This window comes from Amphiprion ocellaris, chromosome 17 (genome assembly GCF_022539595.1).
Source record: "Amphiprion ocellaris isolate individual 3 ecotype Okinawa chromosome 17, ASM2253959v1, whole genome shotgun sequence".
Lineage (NCBI taxonomy): Eukaryota > Metazoa > Chordata > Actinopteri > Pomacentridae > Amphiprion > Amphiprion ocellaris.
This window is the reverse complement of record NC_072782.1, coordinates 4,266,036-4,284,783: the sequence shown is the minus strand read 5'-3', so window position 1 is coordinate 4,284,783 and position 18,748 is coordinate 4,266,036. Positions and strand designations below refer to the sequence as shown.

Here is an 18,748-nt window from a genome sequence, read left to right as displayed (position 1 = left end):
TACTTTATGTAAAAAATAACTGGAAACGCTGCCAGTGTGTGTGAAGAAAAATGTGCTTGAGATGGCAGTCAGCACAGATGAATTTAAAAAAGAAAAACAGATGAGGTTTGAGACCATAAAGTACCAAAGTCACTTCACATAATATTAATTCAAACACTGTCTGATGCCTGGTAAAATGCACGCTTGGCAAGCCAGTGCAGCCTCTTGGGTAACTTCCTTTTTGTAGGACTGAAGGGAGACCAATTTGCACTGCAGGATATTCCTCTTATCCAGTGTTAATTTCAGTTCTAGTCATTTGACGACAGTGTGTATTAGTTTTTGGCTAAGCTAAATACATGAAGCATTCTTTGAGGTTGTTTTTTGAGGCTCCAGGTGTCACCATCGTTGTTGTGTATACCGTGAAAGCAATCCTATCATCCCCAATGCATTTTGTTCAGCAGTAATTGAAAAGACTTGAGTTTTCTCATTAAATCTTATCATTTCCAAACTCTGTCTGTCTGTTTTGAGCACAACTGCTCTCTGTCCCTCATTCTTGCTTATCATTAGCTTCACTGCAGCTGCACGTTCAAAAGTTGGATTTCATCACTTTGAATAAAACTTGATTGCCACTGGATTACATTTTCTATCAACATAATGAGTGAACATTGTTGGTTAGCATATTTGATAAGTCACAAATACTGAATGTAAATTAAAATATCAGATCCTCCATTATTGGCATCAAGGAAAATCACAATATTTCCTTAACCTTAACTAAAGTGCGGCTGTTGGCTGAAGCTAACCACAGATGGAACTCTGAAATGTGGCATATTTAGTCCTGAAATCTGTTTCCTCTGTTGACTGTATATAAAAATGTACAAACTCTCTAATAGGTTTCCTGAACAGAGATTTTGAAACCGAGTATGGTGGCTTTAGACTCTGTTGAGCTTCCACTTAATCCAAAAATGTGCAAAGAGTTGAAGTGGGAGTGGAGCTGAGGAGGACCATGCAAGTATCCCACCAGTCAGTGCTGCCATGCCCCTAATAATGGTGGATTATTAGGTAATTCTCCCTCCTAAAAGTGAAATTGGGTGTTGAGACCAAAAACATGTTGTGTCCCAGGCTATTGACATGTTTATTCCTGCTGTAAAGTTGGGCTTTTTAACATGGGGGCTACGGGGATTGGCTCACTTTTGCAGCCAGCCTCAAGTGGCCATTTGAAGAACTGCAGCTATTTCCTTGTAGGTCTAGTTTTTCAGCCGTTTGGTTTCTCTGAAATAGGGAAAGACTAGTGCAAGATGATTTTTTTTTAACTGAAGCAGTAACATTACAAGATACATTAGTGCCAAATTGACCTGCAAATTCTGAAAACATGATGGTGTTTGTTTTTCTGTGGTCTCAGAAATAAAGAGGGTATCTTAGTAGCAGTAAGTATAGATGCTAGACAATAACAGCAACAACATGTGTAACAGCAGTTGCACCTGCAATATGTGGGGGAGAAAAATCAATAAAAACAAACAAAACCAAAAATGTGTGGTGTCGTGGCCTCCCTAAGAGAGAGCACAACAAGCCGAGCATCTAAAAAACTTCAGAAAGATATGTTAGGTTGACAGAAGATACAACTTTACTAATTAAGGATATGCTGCAGTATGTGTTTAAACAGATGCAAAACACTGAATCATTTTTAAACTTATTTTCACAACATAAAACAAGTACAACAAGGAGATTTTTCTTAGCAATTCACATGCTAAGGCCATCAGTGTTGTGCAGACAGAACAGCTAGTCAGTGCTGGGTACAGGAAGGAGCAGGGCTTTACAGTGTATTTTCTTACGAACACACTTCACTGTCTACTCCACTAAGGTGCAACAGCAGCAGACAGATGGAACCTAAAAACAACGGAATAAAAGAGTCCTCTCCTGTCAGTGTTTTGGCAACAAACAGAGACTAAGAAATGCGAGCAGTGAACGGGATGTTTGTATTTACGGGTGAAGCTTGACATAGCTGTTGTGCACTTCATGTCACAGCAAAAATGTCATTTGTTTTTTTGCTTGACCTATGGTGTCCAACTGTGAAATTATTTGCCAAGTTTGGTCTTTAGTCATTTGCCAGAATGGCGGCTGTAGGATAAACGAAGCCATATGCCAGTGCTCTCTTTGCTCATCAAATGCAATTACTCCAGCCTCTCAGCAGTCTGCTCTGTTCTGTTCTGGTGACAGAGGGCCTCATTTCACCTTGCCGCATTAGCAGGTGATTGTGTCGCTTGTGGAAGGGCAGGTCAAATGGGCTCTGAAACCAGGTGATTCAAGTTTGAAACACTCATGCATCACTTGGGCTCCGGGACAAAAATTCACTCTAGGGGATGTCACAGGGAATGGAGTAAAGGCTCGAGCTCGTCTCGCACTTAATTTCAAGTGTTTGAAAGCGAGGGCTTCTGACTTATAGTGAAATCACATTTTACCAGCCTCTGCAGACTTTAGTGAAATCGCTGCATTAGATGTTATCATTTCAACCTGTTTCCAACTTTTTAAATGTATGAAGGCGTCTGTAGACATCTGAATCATCGGTCTGTTACAGATGGAATCAATCATCCTCTGAATCATCGTCCTTACAGGCCCTCACCACGCCAAGATGCTTTACTGTAGGCCTGGAGAGCATTTTAAGGCTAATGTTGTCTGCGCTTGTCACTGAGGGACCCATGTCAGCCGTTCCAGTTAAAGCTAAGCTAAAGGGTGGACTGGGCAGAGGCAGTCCATCAACCAAATGCTCCACTGTGGTTACTGCACAGTCAAAGTGATTCATGCATCTCAGAGGCACAGTATATTTAAATGGAGCAAGAGAAAAGGAATTTAGATATAACTGTGTAATGTGGATAGCTGGATGGATGGAGTATCCTGAAAATGATTGAAAAGCAAAATAAAAAAATGGAAATTTATAGGTGTTTATTCTCTTCTTTAAAAGTTTTGATGCATGTCTTGGGACTCTTATTTAGATGAGCAGATCAAAACATGAACTTTACCTTTAATATAGAGGCAGTTTACGGTATATAAATATTCATTCCTTTAACAGTAGCTTCTTGTAACATTAACAACAACGGCCTCCAGTTGAGAATGTTGTTAAGCAAGCAGCAGTTGTTTTTCTTGTCTCCTGAACTTTCCCTATGACAACTACAGTGTTTCCAAGTGAAGTTCTCTTAGGCTGGTCTATCAGTGTGGCATTGTGCTGCAGAACAAAGAAACCAGCGAGCAAGCCATCATTATCACTTCAGGACCCAGAATTTGCATTCCCCCCAGGATGCTGCAAAACACAAACCTAAAAAACAAAAATACCACTGGAGATAAAACAAGGAAAAAATAAATTCCAGAGGAGAGGTGGAAGTCGGGCTCTGTGTTCAGGGTGTGTAACAGCTGCAGCCTCGTCTCTTCTCGCAGCTCAATAAGGCCATCACCACAGGGATTTCCAGTGATCAACTGCACGTAGCTAAAAATGCCACGATTCGTTTCCCTTAATGAACTATTCGTTTGTTTTTCAGAGCCACACCGAGTCACTTAGCATTCTCTCAGGTCAGATCCATCTCGTTGAGTGTCTACAGCTGTAAACCGAGCCGGGTCAAAGGCGTCTTGTGTTTCAATGTCAGCAGAATAAAGGAAACAATACCACATTCAGACCTGCTTTAATTGCACCTTTCTAACCCATAAATCACATTGATACGCACAGACGCACAGGAGAATTCTTCTTAGTTTATCTACACCCACCCAATGACAAGCAGGCATGCAGGATTGTGCACTGGCCAGAATACACACACATGCAGACAATAGTAATTCAGAGGTGTTGCACACCTTAATGCCGGTTGTTGTTTATGGACAGGGCCCAGATTGTTGGCCTAAATTAATGAATAGAATCACAATATTTAAGTGTGAATGCAGGAGATGTTTAAAGAACTGCTGTGTGGAATTAAAGTGAAAGGAGGGCAATCCTGAATGTTTTGTTTTTTAATTTAACATAAAGCTGTGAAATAAAGGAGAACAGCTCAAAGGCAACAGATAAAAATTAGGATCACCAATCCATGACCGTTTACTACTATAAATGGACTGTTCCTGTGAATATACAAGCACCTTCAGGTTTAGAAAAATATGTGAGGTATTTTAAAATCTAAGCATGATAATATCAGTCTGTCAGTAAGTTGGTTGCTGCTTGGCTCCAGATAAAATATCAGAATAACTGTTTGATGGATTGCAGTGATATTTTGTACAGACGTTCATGGCCTCTAGAGGGTAATCCCTACAGGATTTCACTACCTCATGTGGCTTTTTTTCCCCCTTGTGCCACCAGTGAGTTGACAGTATTATTTTTCGGAAACGTCTCAACAACTTTTAAATGGATTTCTATGGAATTTGCTTTAGATATTGACACTCCCAGAAGACATATCCTAATGAAAATTTGAAATTGTTCAGCATCTACTGAACAAATTGGAACAAAATCTGGTAAAGACCCAACAAGAGAAGTGCTCAGAGAGTTCAGTACTCTGCCAAGGCTGTTCATTCATTCCCCCACTGTTAGAAATGCAGCAATTGTATATTAGTTATTGATGATCAGTAATCACAGCAACATCAGATGTGGCCATTTAATATAGATGTACCTACGAACAAAATGACCTTGCACTGAGCACAGGCGTATGTTATCCATGTGTATGTTATGTATGGATACCAAATTGCTGAGTTTTTTTCTCTTGTGGCACCATAAAGTTGGCACCTGAGGTTACAATTGAAAGGTCACGACTACTGTTAAATGGATTATGATGAAATTTACAATGCCTCTCCTCCAGATAAATTGTAATCCCCATGTGTGAATTTTTTTGGGGGGGGTGGGATTACCCACAAACCTAATGATACTCCCAACACCCTCAGCTGCTAATGAGGGCATCTTAGCTTGCTAACATGCTAAACTAAGAAACATGGTATAAACATAATACCTGCTCAAGATTAGAATACTAGCCTTGTGATTGTGAGCATGCTGACATTATTAAGACTTAGTTAAAAGCACAGCCTCAGTGTTCACATGGCTGTAGAGTCTGGATTTATTTATTTATTTTGTCATTTTACAGTTTAAAGGACTGATTAATTGGAAATCTGATAGACTACTTAAGACTTTGGACTGAAATTTCATGTGTACAACTGCTTTTATCAGCTGTGTGACTGGTGATGCTCAAAGGAATAATATGATAAGGCGAAGGAAAGGAGTCTGGGTTGTGTTAAGGACCGCTGGCATAGCAACAGTAGAAAGATTTATGAAATGGGATAACTAGGGATGTATGGGCAAAGTGGATGTCAGTGGAGATTGTTCGTAATGGTGAAAGGGTTCTGTTCCATTATACCTGACAGGAGCTGCCAGTTATCTTGTGAGCTAAAATGCAGACCCAGAGATCCCTTTGTCAGCAAAAGGAGTACCTAACACTTCAGCATAGAGGACACAGGCACAAGTCTAAGTTGGCTAAGAGTGAGGAGTGAAGGGCAGCAGTAGCAGTTTGGTCTGACTCTGTGGCTGGAAATAACAGGGCTGATTATTTGTAGACCAATGTGATATGAATACCCACTGATGTATTAGAAAGATGTTGAGGTTTTTGGGATAAAATAAGCAACAGAAGGTTGCAGTGTTAATGTTTAAGGTTTGGGACTCCTGTAAAGATGGTAAGTGACAGCACAAGCCAGAAAGATGGGAGGAAAACGCTGACAGAAAATGTACAAAGAGTTGGTAATACTCTGGAGAGTTCAACTCATGGGTGTAGAGGGGTCAGGAGGGCTTTTATTTTGAAACCCTGTCTTAATTTATTGACTTAATTCAGAAATAGACTGTACTGTAAAAATGCCACTGCTTTATTTAACATAAGCATGATGTTAAAGAAAATGTTTGCATATTCTACATGTGTCCTGGTTACCAAGGGACATCTCTCCTTGGGCTTGCTTTAATTAGGGTGCAAATTATATCTGAGGAGGTACAGTAAGTGGGCAAGACAAATTGCACAGGAGATGCCACATTAACATGTAATAAGACTGAACTAAGTAATCCTTAATTAGGTTGCCCTTTTAGAAAGGGGAGCATGTCTGTGATCCTGTGGAAGAAGACTAATTGTCTGAGTGGGTTACAAGCAGTTTAAGGCTCTGGTATGCCAAGAACCTTTTCAGCAGCATACTATGATTTACAAATGATACTCACGGGTATTATTACATGGTAAAACTGTTTAATATGCTCAAGGGTTAGCTGCACAATATTCAGAACCACCTGATTTGACTTGAACACTGGCATCTCAGAACAAAAGAAATGGGCAAGTAAATAAAGGGCTAGAGTGGGGTGAGGGAGATCTTTCCGTCGTTTAATGTCACTGTAGCAAATTGCTGTCAACTTGAGTAATGTTGTCTTCACTTCACTTGTCTCTCTTATGGACGGACTGGAGCAGACCCGCATGTGGAAACAGACAAACAAAGACTGGAGTGGAAAGCAGGATTTTGGCTTAACTAGGTAACTTTACCCCTGACTTTTCAAGACTGCAGTGGTGCTTCAGTAATTTTTGGGTTACATCTAGGGCTGCCACAAACGACGCGTCGACGAATCGCCTGAGCACGATACGTCATCAAAAGCGGAAGTGAGCGCGCAATGCAACAGAAATCACCGTCCGAGTGGAGCGCGGAACACGCATGGACATCCGCGCTGTATCGTGCATATATAGTATATGCACGATGCGGCGCGGATGTCCGCGCTGTATCGTAAACGCGGATGTCCACGCTGTATTGTGCGTATATAATATATGCATATACTATATATGCACGATACAGCGCGGATGCCCATGCGTGTTCCGCGCTCCACTCGGACGGTGATTTCTGTTGCATTGCGCGCTCACTTCCGCTTTTGATGACGTATCGTGCTCAGGCGATTAGTCGACGCGTCGTTTGTGGCAGCCCTAGTTACATCACACTGATAATTTATCCTGAACATCTAAGCTGCTCCGGAGCAACCTTCAGGCTAGCAACCTGCTACAGTGGAAATGTAAAGTTTTGCTGAGGACTTGGATTGTGCAGTAAGCCAGCTCTGCTAGATATATTTTTGATGGATCATCCATTTTAATCACAATGTTCATCTGCCTGCATGCAAATGTTCCGTCCGAACAATTCCACCCCCTACTATTTTGAGGTATCACTGCAGCTGCATCCTTCATTTAGCTCCATCTAAAACGACTGCAAACAAGCCAGAGTGTTTTTCCCCCTATAGCAGAGTGATACTGAGGTGCACCCAGACCATTGTGTACTGCAGAACTGCTGGCAAAGCAAGACTAGAGCCACATTACGGGTCAATGTACATCATAACAGTGCCTACTGACCAATCAGTTATATTGGAAAATAGCATCATCGTTTCGAGAAGATCCAGCTTGAAGTGCAGATAGTGAGAGGGTTTGAGGGCAAGAGGCTTTTGAGCTGCAATTTAAAAGCCAATTCCTTGTTCTTTAGTCCTTTACATATTAATGTAATCCTAAAACAGAGACTAATTAAGCGTTAAAGTCTTGAACATCTTCACTTTGTAGGATTTGCAGTAAACCTACTTGATTGATTGATGTTTTATATTTCTTCTCTTGCTACCAGAACTGTTTAACACTGCCATGCTGCCAGAAGAATAAGACTAAAACTATTTTACACGCTTTAAGAATATTATGTTGAAATTGAGATGACTGAAGACATGATCCACATCACCATGAAAAGTTTTACTTTATTATTTCATCATTTATTCTTTAAATAACTTGTCTTTTTTGTGGGTATCATAAAAATGAATAAATAAAGAGTAGTGCCTGTAATTTCATTATGCAATCTTGTGTTGTATAATAATAATTTAACTAAATGTTGAATAAGAATGCTACACCCAGGCATCTTATACATAATTAATACCTTACTGAGACCATTCTTTTTTTGAGTCACTGATATTGATAAGCATATTTACTCACATTCACGCAGTGTGCAATGTTTTTGCAAGCTTTCCTTTATGGTTTTAGCTACAACCACTGTGTTGCTTTTAGCCTGCATTGTGTATTGAAACTCCACATATTGGTTTAGCATTATTGTTTGTTCTCCATGTGAGGAATATGCAGGTCTATACCTGTTCATGTTTGTGAATGGTCATCTGGTACAAATGGCACCTCTTTCATGTGTCTAGAACGGGATTCAGAAACTCTGGGTTGATAACCAGCTTTCTGTGACAGCTTAGCCTGACTGACTTTGTTTAGTTTTTAATGAAGCCAGATAATGTTATCCTGATACCCTGGGTGTTTTAAACTTGCTTCACACTACCGGCCTCAGGTAAAACAGACTATCATGGCTAACAGACACACAGAACAGACTGCGAAACGCCATTAGAGACACTCATACTGAGCTGAAATGAAATGTATGCACATAATTAAATAAATGATATAAATAAACATCCATCCATTATCTATACACCACTTTGTCCTCATTAGGGTTGCTGGAGCCAATTTCAGGTAACTTAGGGTGAAGACAGGGGACATCTTGGACAGGTCACATGGCTACACATAAAGACAAATAATCACACTCACACCTACGGGCAATTTAGAATCACCAATTAACCTTCAGCACATTTCTGGAATATGGGAGGAAGCTGGAGAACCTGGAGAAAACTCACACATGCACAGGGAGAATATGCAAACTCTATGTAGAAAGATCCCAGGCCCAGAACGGGACGCGAACCAGGGATCTTCTAGCTGCAAGGTGACAGTGCTAACCACCGAGCCACTGTGCAGCCCGCATAAATAAACATTTAAATGCATTTTTAGGGCAGCAGCTCAGTGCTGGACTGCACATTTGCTTTTACAGTTTAACATTGTGGTATTGTAGATTGCTTTGGGTTTGTTCCTAAAAACAGGGCAGATCAACAGTTTTAAAGGGAGGGACTCACATGCACATGCAAATGGACTGACTGCAAATCTATAGAACAGAGAAGCTCAGATTACAACACACACACACACACACAGAGTGTGACTTCATCCTCTGATCAGGACATATGACTCTACGATATATTTACAGAGCAGATAATTGGTGCTATAGAATTGCTATATTTACCTTGAAAATCTTGCTTATTGCCCCTTTACCTTCATTTCTGCCTCCTACTCAGTACAGCATCACTTCTGAATAATTATCTTTTTGCCTTTTAAAACTTAAGTTGTTTTTTTCCTCCAATTCATTGCTTCTTTTTCTCGAGTGATAGTCCTCATGAATAATGAAATCTTGTGTACAACAGGGCCAACAAAAAATAATCCAGCCACAACCATCAACCAGCCAATAGTCCACTGACTTCTTCAGCTTAATTTGCTGTCTTTTGCCAACTCACTTTTCTTTTTCTCTGCTGATGGTGCTCATGAGTAATAATTTAGTATCAGGGATGACAATTTCTTCTCTTTTTTGTGTTTTAATACCACCTGTGTTGGCACGGAAACACCTGTCCCCTAAAAGGTGCCTTTCTTGAGTAAAGAGGTGAACTTTTGTCTCAAGCATACAGTATATGACACGCTTTTGTGCCTTTTGTATTTTGCTGTTTGTCTATTCTGTGCAGTACAACAGCTCAATAAATAAATACCAGTATCCAGTGTTATTTTTAACAACAGTATCTGCTTGAAAAACAAAAATTCTAGTCGATAGAGAACATTTCAGTAGGTAGAGGAAATACATGAATATGTGAATGTATTGGTGGTTTAGAGCGATGATGGGCGCACAATAATCTCTCCTGCTTCAGCTGGCAGCTGCATTGACTGTCAGTAACAACAGGCACTTCATTCTGATATTTGATAGAGGTATTGTCTGTGTACTCGCATAAACCAGTCAGATGAGTGAAACCAGACAGACTGAGGGTAGAATACAACAGCGAGACCAATGAATCACACAGCCGCAACATGAAGAAGAGTCACCTTCAGTTTTTAATTAGTCCAGCAGCCAATTTTAAAACAGTGATACAGTAGAAAAGGATGGACTTGTGTAATACTGCCATATGACAAAAGGAGTGACCGGTTCAGATTTGGACTTTCATTTCACGGCTTTTGATCCATGACTTCTTTTCTCAGATCCAAGATGCCATAGAGAGTATTTTGAGAAATTCAGCGTGTTTTACGATCTCCAACTAATTCATGCCATATAATTTGTAAACTGGGCAGATTTTTCTTGAACAATTATACATGAAGACCTTGGGTCATACATTATTTATATGATTGTCTATTGATAGTTATCATTATTTTTCAGTTGACTGTAACTTGCTCTAATTTAATTGTAACATGAAGCCATCTGATTTAATTAGTATAAAAAGTCTACTTCATGTGAAGTATGCAAATAAATAAAAAGAGGGTTGCATAAACAATAACATTAACATAAGAAGGGAAAATATAGGGGCTAACAAAACTCTTCAAACCAATATCAACAGACTGAATCCAACCCCAAACTTATCCATGATGAATGAATGCAATAATACTAAACTGACATGTCTCCAGGGGTACTGGTATTGGGTATCTACACATTTTCATTTCATGTACCACATCAGACACACATGCCTCCTCTTAAATAACATCATGCATGGATCTGATTTCTGGAGACAAAGCAAAAATAAAACCAAACAAAACCAAAACGGAACCAAACAGCACTTTACCAAATGTTACTATACATATAGTACCTTTAAATCAAACTCTGCTTTTATATACAATACAAAATTGCTTTTAATTCTTCTCTCCTAGAATCTATAATTGCTGACATGGTACAGAGCATACAGCAACTCTAAAAAAAGAAAAAGTGCGAAAAGTACAACAAATACTACATTAAAACGTGGATTTAAATTAAAAAAAAACATAAAACACTGTAGATGGCGCATAGAAAAAAGTGAAACTGAACCTCAATTGAAGACAAAGAACATACATTTAAGTTAAGCAACAATACCAATTTCACATTTCCCTCTTCATAACTGCTGTGGTGTTATGGCAGATCGTGCCTTGTTGTAGTCCATTGCTTGACACTTTGTGAGTACTGTCATGGAAACGACAGCGGCTGAATGCGTTATCCCGTTGGTATGGTGAGGACTACAGCTTAACAACCGCCTCAGTCTGTTTTCCTCACCCCTTATTCTGTTCCTCTTTCCTTTTCTCTCTCCTTCCCTCCTTAATCTGAAGGCATTCAGGTGAGTTTCTCTTTAGTTCACTGAAAACACCCAGTACCCCCTATGCAATGTTCTTAATTGCATTCTCATTAAGCTTTTCCATGTAGTTCCTAAGATCCTTTGAGTCCCCGAGCTCGATGTCTGGACATACCCATTTTATCTCACTGGTCTGCACTAGTGCTAATGGGCTGAGCACTGGACATCCATTGCTGGACTTGACGCTGGAAAAGGTGGTGAACTTCACCCTCTTTCTTTTGGTGGTGGGTGAGTTAAGCGACTCATTCCTATGATCCCTCCCACTTCCTCCTCCACCAATATTCCCCCGCTGGACGCCTCCATTTAGTAGCTGACTACCTTCCTCCAGGGTGCCGCCCAGGTCATCCTGCTGCTGTTGCTGCAGACATAGACCCTCCTCCTGGCCAAGCCAAACCCAGTCGTGGGCATGGGGCATTGCCTCTGGAGCTTCTAAGGACAGCTGCTTGCTACGGTACTTGTATGCATACGAGATGCAGTTAATGAGAAAAACCAGGATGGCCAGGCAGAAGACTCCCAGTAGAGCGTACATACCAATCTCCAAGTCTGTTAGGCCTCGTCGAGAAGGCGACAAGTCGTCGTCTGTGCTGCGGCTCCGAGGCAGCTCGGCCTGGTCCGGATATTCGGAGAATTCGTTTGGGACCCTCGCCCCACTGTCCGCTGATAAACGACCCCCATTTGGCCTCACTGGAACTTGGCCCCTGATGGTAGTGGCTCCACGGTTAATTAGCCCAGTTTCCATGTCAGAGATGGAGCCGCCATAGTACGGAGGATCGGGACGTGTTCGTCGGTCTCCTGGTTGTCTGTATTGTTCTTCTGACTGACCAAACCTTACCTGTATGTTTACCATTCCAGTGGCTAAAATGGTGCGTCGTTTGCCCTTCTGGCACATATCTGATGGGCTCATTTCAACACGCACAAGCAAACCCTGACCTTGGCCCTTGGCGACAATGATGGGCCACTTCCATGCTGCACTTTGCTGCACCGACACCACCTTTTCATTCAAAGAGGTGGCTGCCAGGGTGAAATGGGCAGGGTTGTAGTTGTCTAGAGGAGTCATGGAGCCATCGCTGAACTGCAGCCAAGCACTGATGAGGGATTCCTAAGAAAATAGACACACAGAGAAACAAAAAGTAGTGAAACGGCAATAACCCAGTGTGAAAATAACCCCGAAAATAACTCCAAAAACAGTTATGTGCACATTCTCTATGAATGCATAAGGACTGGAAAATAAAACTAAGGAACACTGAGGAAGCAAAAGTCAGTCTTAATTACAGTAGAAAGGTTCATTGAAACAATTGGATGGAATGAATATGAAACTACTATCCAGAAAGCAACAACTCTCTCCAGGGGAAGAGACTGTAGCGCCTTCCTTCATTTGAAATTATAATTATAGGAATAACAGAACTGTTCAGTGGTTGAAGATGCAAATCAAAGAGAAAGCTTCACTATATCACGAGTGAATTCATTTAAAAAGAAAAATTACAATGAATATCATAGGCTCCATAATAACCCTGATCCAACTGTAAACTTGCAAGCCAAATACAATTCACAGTGCAGTGCTAATACAGTGACAATTACGCTCTCTCTCCTCCCCTGGGACAATAGAGAATAATAAGTTATATAAAATGCTGCAAAACATTTGGATGTCTATATTACATATGGATAGAGCCATACCTGTTTCAGCGAATCGATGACTTCCTGTGTTGTTGCAGTGGCAACAATGGCTCTGTTACTCCCAGGGCTGAGCTGCAGGGACAGAGATAGTCCAGATACCAACTGAACTCCGAGCTCTGTCACACTCACTTTATCATCCAGCACTCTGATGCTCCTTTCAGCCAGGACTAACGATGTCAAAGGGGACAATACCTGAAAAACACAAAAACATCACACATTGCTCGTCATCAATGAAAGTCCATTAAGATCTAAGATGTTATTCTAACTGTGAATAAAGACGGAGAGTTAGTAGCTGCTGTCCTGGAGCCCTGCAAGGTGAAACCTGCAATATTTTATCAAGAGATGCATATGTAGTTCCTTGTCTGAATTTAGTCATATTCAATTACTTTCAGGGGAATACAAAATTAAAATAAACCGACCTCAGACCAGATAATACACACACTTGTTTACAGTCTTAATAGGTCACCTTGTAGTGCAGTTCTGTAAGCATCTGCGAGACACAAATAAGAATATATTGCCTAACGTCAAATTCTTAATCTCCAAATTGAACAGCAAAATACATCGTTTGGATGTCCTCTCAAAGGACATACACAGAATAAGTGTTGTCTAATCTGACAGCCCTGTCAGCATGGCATCATTTGTCTGTGCCTTCCAAAATGTTACAAATTGCACTTCTTAAAATATATCTGTATGTTCACACAATGTATGGCTAAGGTACAGTTTGGTTTCAGGAGAGATTGTGGTGGAATTTTAAAATATATACATTTTGCAAAAATAGCATCTTCTTTGGGTTAAAATGATTTCTTTGTTTAAGCTAGTGGTTGTCATGGTGACAGTGATGGTATGTTGTTAAACTAATGGAATGATCACGGTCATGTTGAACATAAACATATGCTACTTACAGGAATTTGCCTGTACAACAGATGCAGTTTTTTTTCTTGGAAAGAGAGCACCTCTGAACACTGTTCGCTGTGCCAATAAAATGTATGAAAGTGGGACTAAGTATTTCACTTGTGATATTTCATAATGGACACCACATGGCCAAAGAACCACATGTAAAAATGCTCCCACTTCCACAAGAATACACATGATCTTCATCCTAGTAGCACATCGTCCAACTCTGAGTTTCCAGAGGTGTGAGCATGTAAATTGTTGTGATATTGCTATGAGATGAGAGTCTCTCCTATCCGCTCCAATTAGGCCTCCAGTGTCTCCTCCAGCTGCCCCCACATGGCTGCATTTCCCAGCCATAATGAACTGTCAGCACTGATCACTGCCTCATTTGTAGAGACCCATTTCCTTGCTTTCTTTTCTTTTGGTTTCCCTCTTTGCATTTTCCCTTTTACTTCCCACACAGTGAAACTGATACCCCTGGATGCTAAGCAGCTAGCATGAGTGTGCTATGTGCTTTGACTGTACCTCTGAGGTGAGATTGAGCCAAAGGTTTAAAAGGCAGATTGGTGGAGATTGCGAGGCCATTTGCACACTAATGATTAGGTATGAACGCTGATTGTCTTAATGTGTGAAGTTTATATACACACATTAAGGGAAGCCAAATGAGCGATGACACAAAATAATGTTCACCTAAATATTATTACTGCAGCCTTGTTATATGACGGAACACAGCAGAAGTCAGTTCATCCATGTGCAAAATCACTTAAATGTCTAATGATTCGAAAAATTATTGCATTACTCCAGTGGGGTATTTGTTCTTCTGTAAAATTAAAAACAAACAGTTTAGATGTAATATAATAAAACTACAGGTCCAATGGTAAGAACTTCAATTCAAAATATTATTGTATATATTATTATGTTATTTCTAAAGACGTTCTTAGATATCCTTGGCTGGAGGACATACAGAGATGTTCTACAGTTCTTTAGAGACAATTTTTACTCTTGCTGGAGAGGTTGTGTTGCTCTTTAAAATACCCCAACGGTGTTCTATTAGATTCAAGTCAGACACATTTGGCCAGGTTATCGCTTTCACTTTATTCTTTAGAAACTCTCATGTGACTTTGGCAGTGTGCTTTGGATGGTTATGTCAGATTATTCCTCTTCTGCAAAACTTCTGCAGACTCAGTCAGCTCATCAGTCAGCATTTTATCCACCCAACACCTCCTGCTATCCCCACCCAGCCCCACTCTCACCCCAACCGGGTGAGGCAGAAGGCCACCTTCCCTGAGTCTGGTTCTGCTAGAGTCCCCCCTCCCTATTCTAGGTTTTTTGGTTTTTTTTTTGCATTTTCTGTTCTTTGTCTATCATTCATAAGGTCTGCACCTTACTATGCTAAGTGCTGTGAGATGACATACGTTGTGAATTTGTGCTATATAAATAAAACTGAATTCAAGTTGAATAGAATTTCAGTGTTTCTACAGGCCTTCGCGATGCCGTCTATAAATGTAATTTCCCCAACACCTTCCGTAGTCCTGCAGCCCCATATCACCACGCTCTTTCCTCCATGCTTCAGTGTTTGGACTGTGCATTCACTGTGGTAGTCCTCGCCAGGCTCATGCCAAATATGATGAACGACATCTAAGTCGAATAAATTTATTTTAGTCTCATCTGACCAAATATTGTGCTTCCAATATTCATCAGGGTTCTTGTCATGTTCTCCAGCAAAGTTCATTTCTGAAGTTTTCTGATGAAGAGCAAACAATGCTTTTTTTTTTTCATAGGTCTTGACATTTTGCACTATCCTCCCACTGTCTGTCCATGAGAATACGTATGCCAACTCTGAAGCATTTGACTATCTGATTTTAGAGCTAGGTTGTGTAAGTAGTGCAGTGCCTATGGCTTCATTTTAGGAAGGTGGCAGTTGCTGCCTTGATGAGTGGTACTGCGGCTTCTTCTAGATCTCTTACTGCCGCAACTGCGTTTTGACAGATAATCAGTCACTGTTCTTTCTGCATCATTTTCAAATTTTGTGAAGATTAACAATCAGATTTGTCACTTCCTCTGGCAATTTCTTTGGCTCGCTTTCTTTTCTCTGTCTTTCCATGTGGAGCCATGATGCAGACAAACAGACAATCCACAAGTCAAAGCTGTGTACATAATATGAAGTTCATGAAGCAATGCATCACTTTGTCTTAGAAGAAACCCATTTTCCAACCATGAAAGGACTGACCTGTATCTTTCTTGTCTAAAGGTGCAATGTAAAAGCCTTTTACAGAGCTTTCAGCATGTCCAGAGTGTTTTTTGCATCCCTCAAATGGATCAACACTCCTGTCAACAAAACACAGAATACATACTAACAAATGTCCAGACTTACTACCTCTCTCATCTCAAGATGTCAAGAGTCCTTTCCTTGAGTCTGTGGTGGTAGTAATAGCAGCCAGAACCCTCCTCCTCTTCCCCTTTATCAGATTCCTTTGCCCAATTTTCAGAAAATGTGTCTCCTCCATCCCATTAAAGAAACAGCAGATCCTGCCTTTGGCCTGCATTCATGATGGAGAGATTCCCCAACCAGACTTCCAGACATGTCAAGTCCCTTCCTCACACCACTTCCATAGTTTACAGATTTCTTCATTCTACCCACAGAGAGCAATTAAATACCCCGTCCAGGCTTACCACTTCCTATTGAAAGCTGTCAGAGACTTGTCTTGTGTGATTTCTGTCCAGATTTCTGAGGGCTCTTGCTACCAGAAACCCTCTAAATCCCATTTGCACCTGGCTTTTGTCTGGTGCAACCAACAGTATTCAATAAAAACCTATTGTTGCCCAGAGCACATGTCTCTGTCTCGCAAACTGACACTTTTGCAAAGGTTAATAGCACAATGTGTTTTGCATGCAAGCAGGTGGATCCATAACATGTCAGAAAGACAGTACTTAAATAGATTTATTAATTTCTTCTGCTCCACCATCCGTCCTGCAGCTCAGTGTATTAATGATCACATTTCAGGTTCTATGGCCTCTGTAGAATCTACTTATATATCGGTGGCCTTTTGAAATCTTCAATTTCTGTTTAAATGTCAAGTCTGCCATTGTAATATTTAAGAAAAGAATCAAAAATAAATCTCTTATGTGTTTTATATTTAAAACTATAAACTATAAAAGAAAGATAAAGAGCCTCATGCACAATACTTGATTAAATGGAATGAACCTTAAACGACTGGCTGCCAGGAAGGCCTTAAAAATTATACTTTTCATTCAGCAATCTACCCAACTGTAAAATGGAAAATAGTAAATGTTATGCTAGGTCTAACAAAATGGGCTTCCAAATAATACTGAATAAATGATGGATGAAGAAATAAAATATAATCCTTTTCAAGATGTCAGGATTTGAATAAAAAGCACCAAGGGGCAAGTATAACCAAATATTAGAAAATGAATAAACAAATATTTGTTCTTCTTACACCATCATTTGTGCTTTGCTGGTCATTACTGCAGGGATATTCCTGTATTTTGAATATTTTTGTTGAGGTGCTTGGAAGGAACTGATCAAGGGAGGTATGCAGCTTTTTCTCACATCATGACTGAAAAACTCAGGAAATCCTCGGGGAATAAAGGTCACAGAAAATGTTGATATCGAAATGGGTTGTGTTGTTTTTAGGGAAATTAGGAAACCCACTCGAATACTAACCCTAGTGGTTCATGGAGCCGATTTCGTGCTCTGCTTTGCTATTTCACTAAGTGTTTACATGATTTCTCTGGATTAAGCCCAAAAGCTTTGTCCCGAATCGTGAGCCTATTTTCATACAGAAAGATTTAACCTTTTCACAAACCACACAAGCTGCATTTTCACAGACAGAAAAATTAACTCCCACTTCGAGCACAATTTGCTGATTAAATAATTGAAACATTAACTATCAAATCATGCCTGAATTCAGAGGTACAATTAACCTTTGTGTTCAGTTGTACAATGTGCAGCAGGTTAATTATAGTTAACAGTGGATGTGAGATCCAGATCAGGCTGCAAAGGAAAGAGGAAGCAAATGCACAAGTAAAGTTATTTCTTGCTTGTCATAGAGACAAAGTAAAGCATATCGCTGATGGGGGAAAAAAAACTGTGTGTATACTTTTACAGACCATCCTTTGAAGTGATCACATTTTAACACAATTGTCAGTACATCTGACTGCACCTGATGTGTATAAAATCAAGGAAGTGATGGATTGATTGGCTGGTCAATATATAGTTGAGGGACTTTTGAAGTCCATAGGATATATCTTGCATACATTTTTTTTTTTTTTTTTAAAAAGTTAAAAAAAAAAAAATGCTTTTTATGTTCATTAGGATCATGTATTTACAAATTGTATCATTATTTATTATGGAAACAATCACTTAATAATACAAAATGACTGGATATCACTAAAATGTCAACTAAATAACCGTCCCAATTTAATAACAACCACCTTCTAATTAGCTAGAGAATAATAAAAAGAGCTTATTCAAAAATGGTTTTGATTGTGTTCTTTTTATTAAGTTTCAATATCAGTTCTCATGGCATCCCTACCTTTCACATATATCCAAAGACGAGTCAGCGAATAAGAGCATGTTGAATTGCAAAATAATACAATTAATAATTGTAAAATACCACATTGCAAATCTGAATTTGAACAAACAGCTTTCTGGAACACATTATCAAATTAAACCAAATTAATTGGAAAGATTAAATCTTGAGTGCTGGCTAAAAGCAGATCAGAGTTGTAGCTTTTTAAAAAAAAAAAAAAAAATTAACCTAATTGTTTTCTTAATAACCATTTTTTCCTCCTACACTTCAGAATTCACATATTTAGATATGCATCTTACATTGTGCGGTCATGTCTGTCGTGTATTGTGGTTTTATGAGACTGAAAGGTGTATACTTTAATTGAACTGTATATAAAAGCCCAACTTGGGACAAGAGCTATAAACTCTGTGCAGCACATCAGTTTCAGGCT

At 39.8% G+C, this 18,748-nt stretch overlaps 1 protein-coding gene and 1 long non-coding RNA gene across 3 annotated transcripts in view; one reads left to right on the top strand and one right to left on the bottom strand.

The window, feature by feature from the left end:
* Nucleotides 1-18,748, top strand: part of LOC111567929 (uncharacterized) — a 186,626-nt gene that overhangs the window by 21,973 nt on the left and 145,905 nt on the right. The gene's annotated exons all lie outside the window — the stretch shown is intronic.
* Nucleotides 9,924-18,748, bottom strand: part of si:dkey-112m2.1 (transmembrane protein 132C) — a 167,216-nt gene continuing 158,391 nt past the window's right edge. For both annotated transcript variants that reach the window (XM_035947705.2, XM_023269308.3), the window contains exons 9-10: nt 12,872-13,063; nt 9,924-12,296 (exon numbers count right to left, since the gene is read on the bottom strand). In XM_035947705.2, coding sequence (XP_035803598.2) covers nt 11,223-12,296; nt 12,872-13,063 — 1,266 coding nt within the window. In that variant the 3' untranslated portion in view covers nt 9,924-11,222. The remainder of the gene's footprint in view (nt 12,297-12,871; nt 13,064-18,748) is intronic.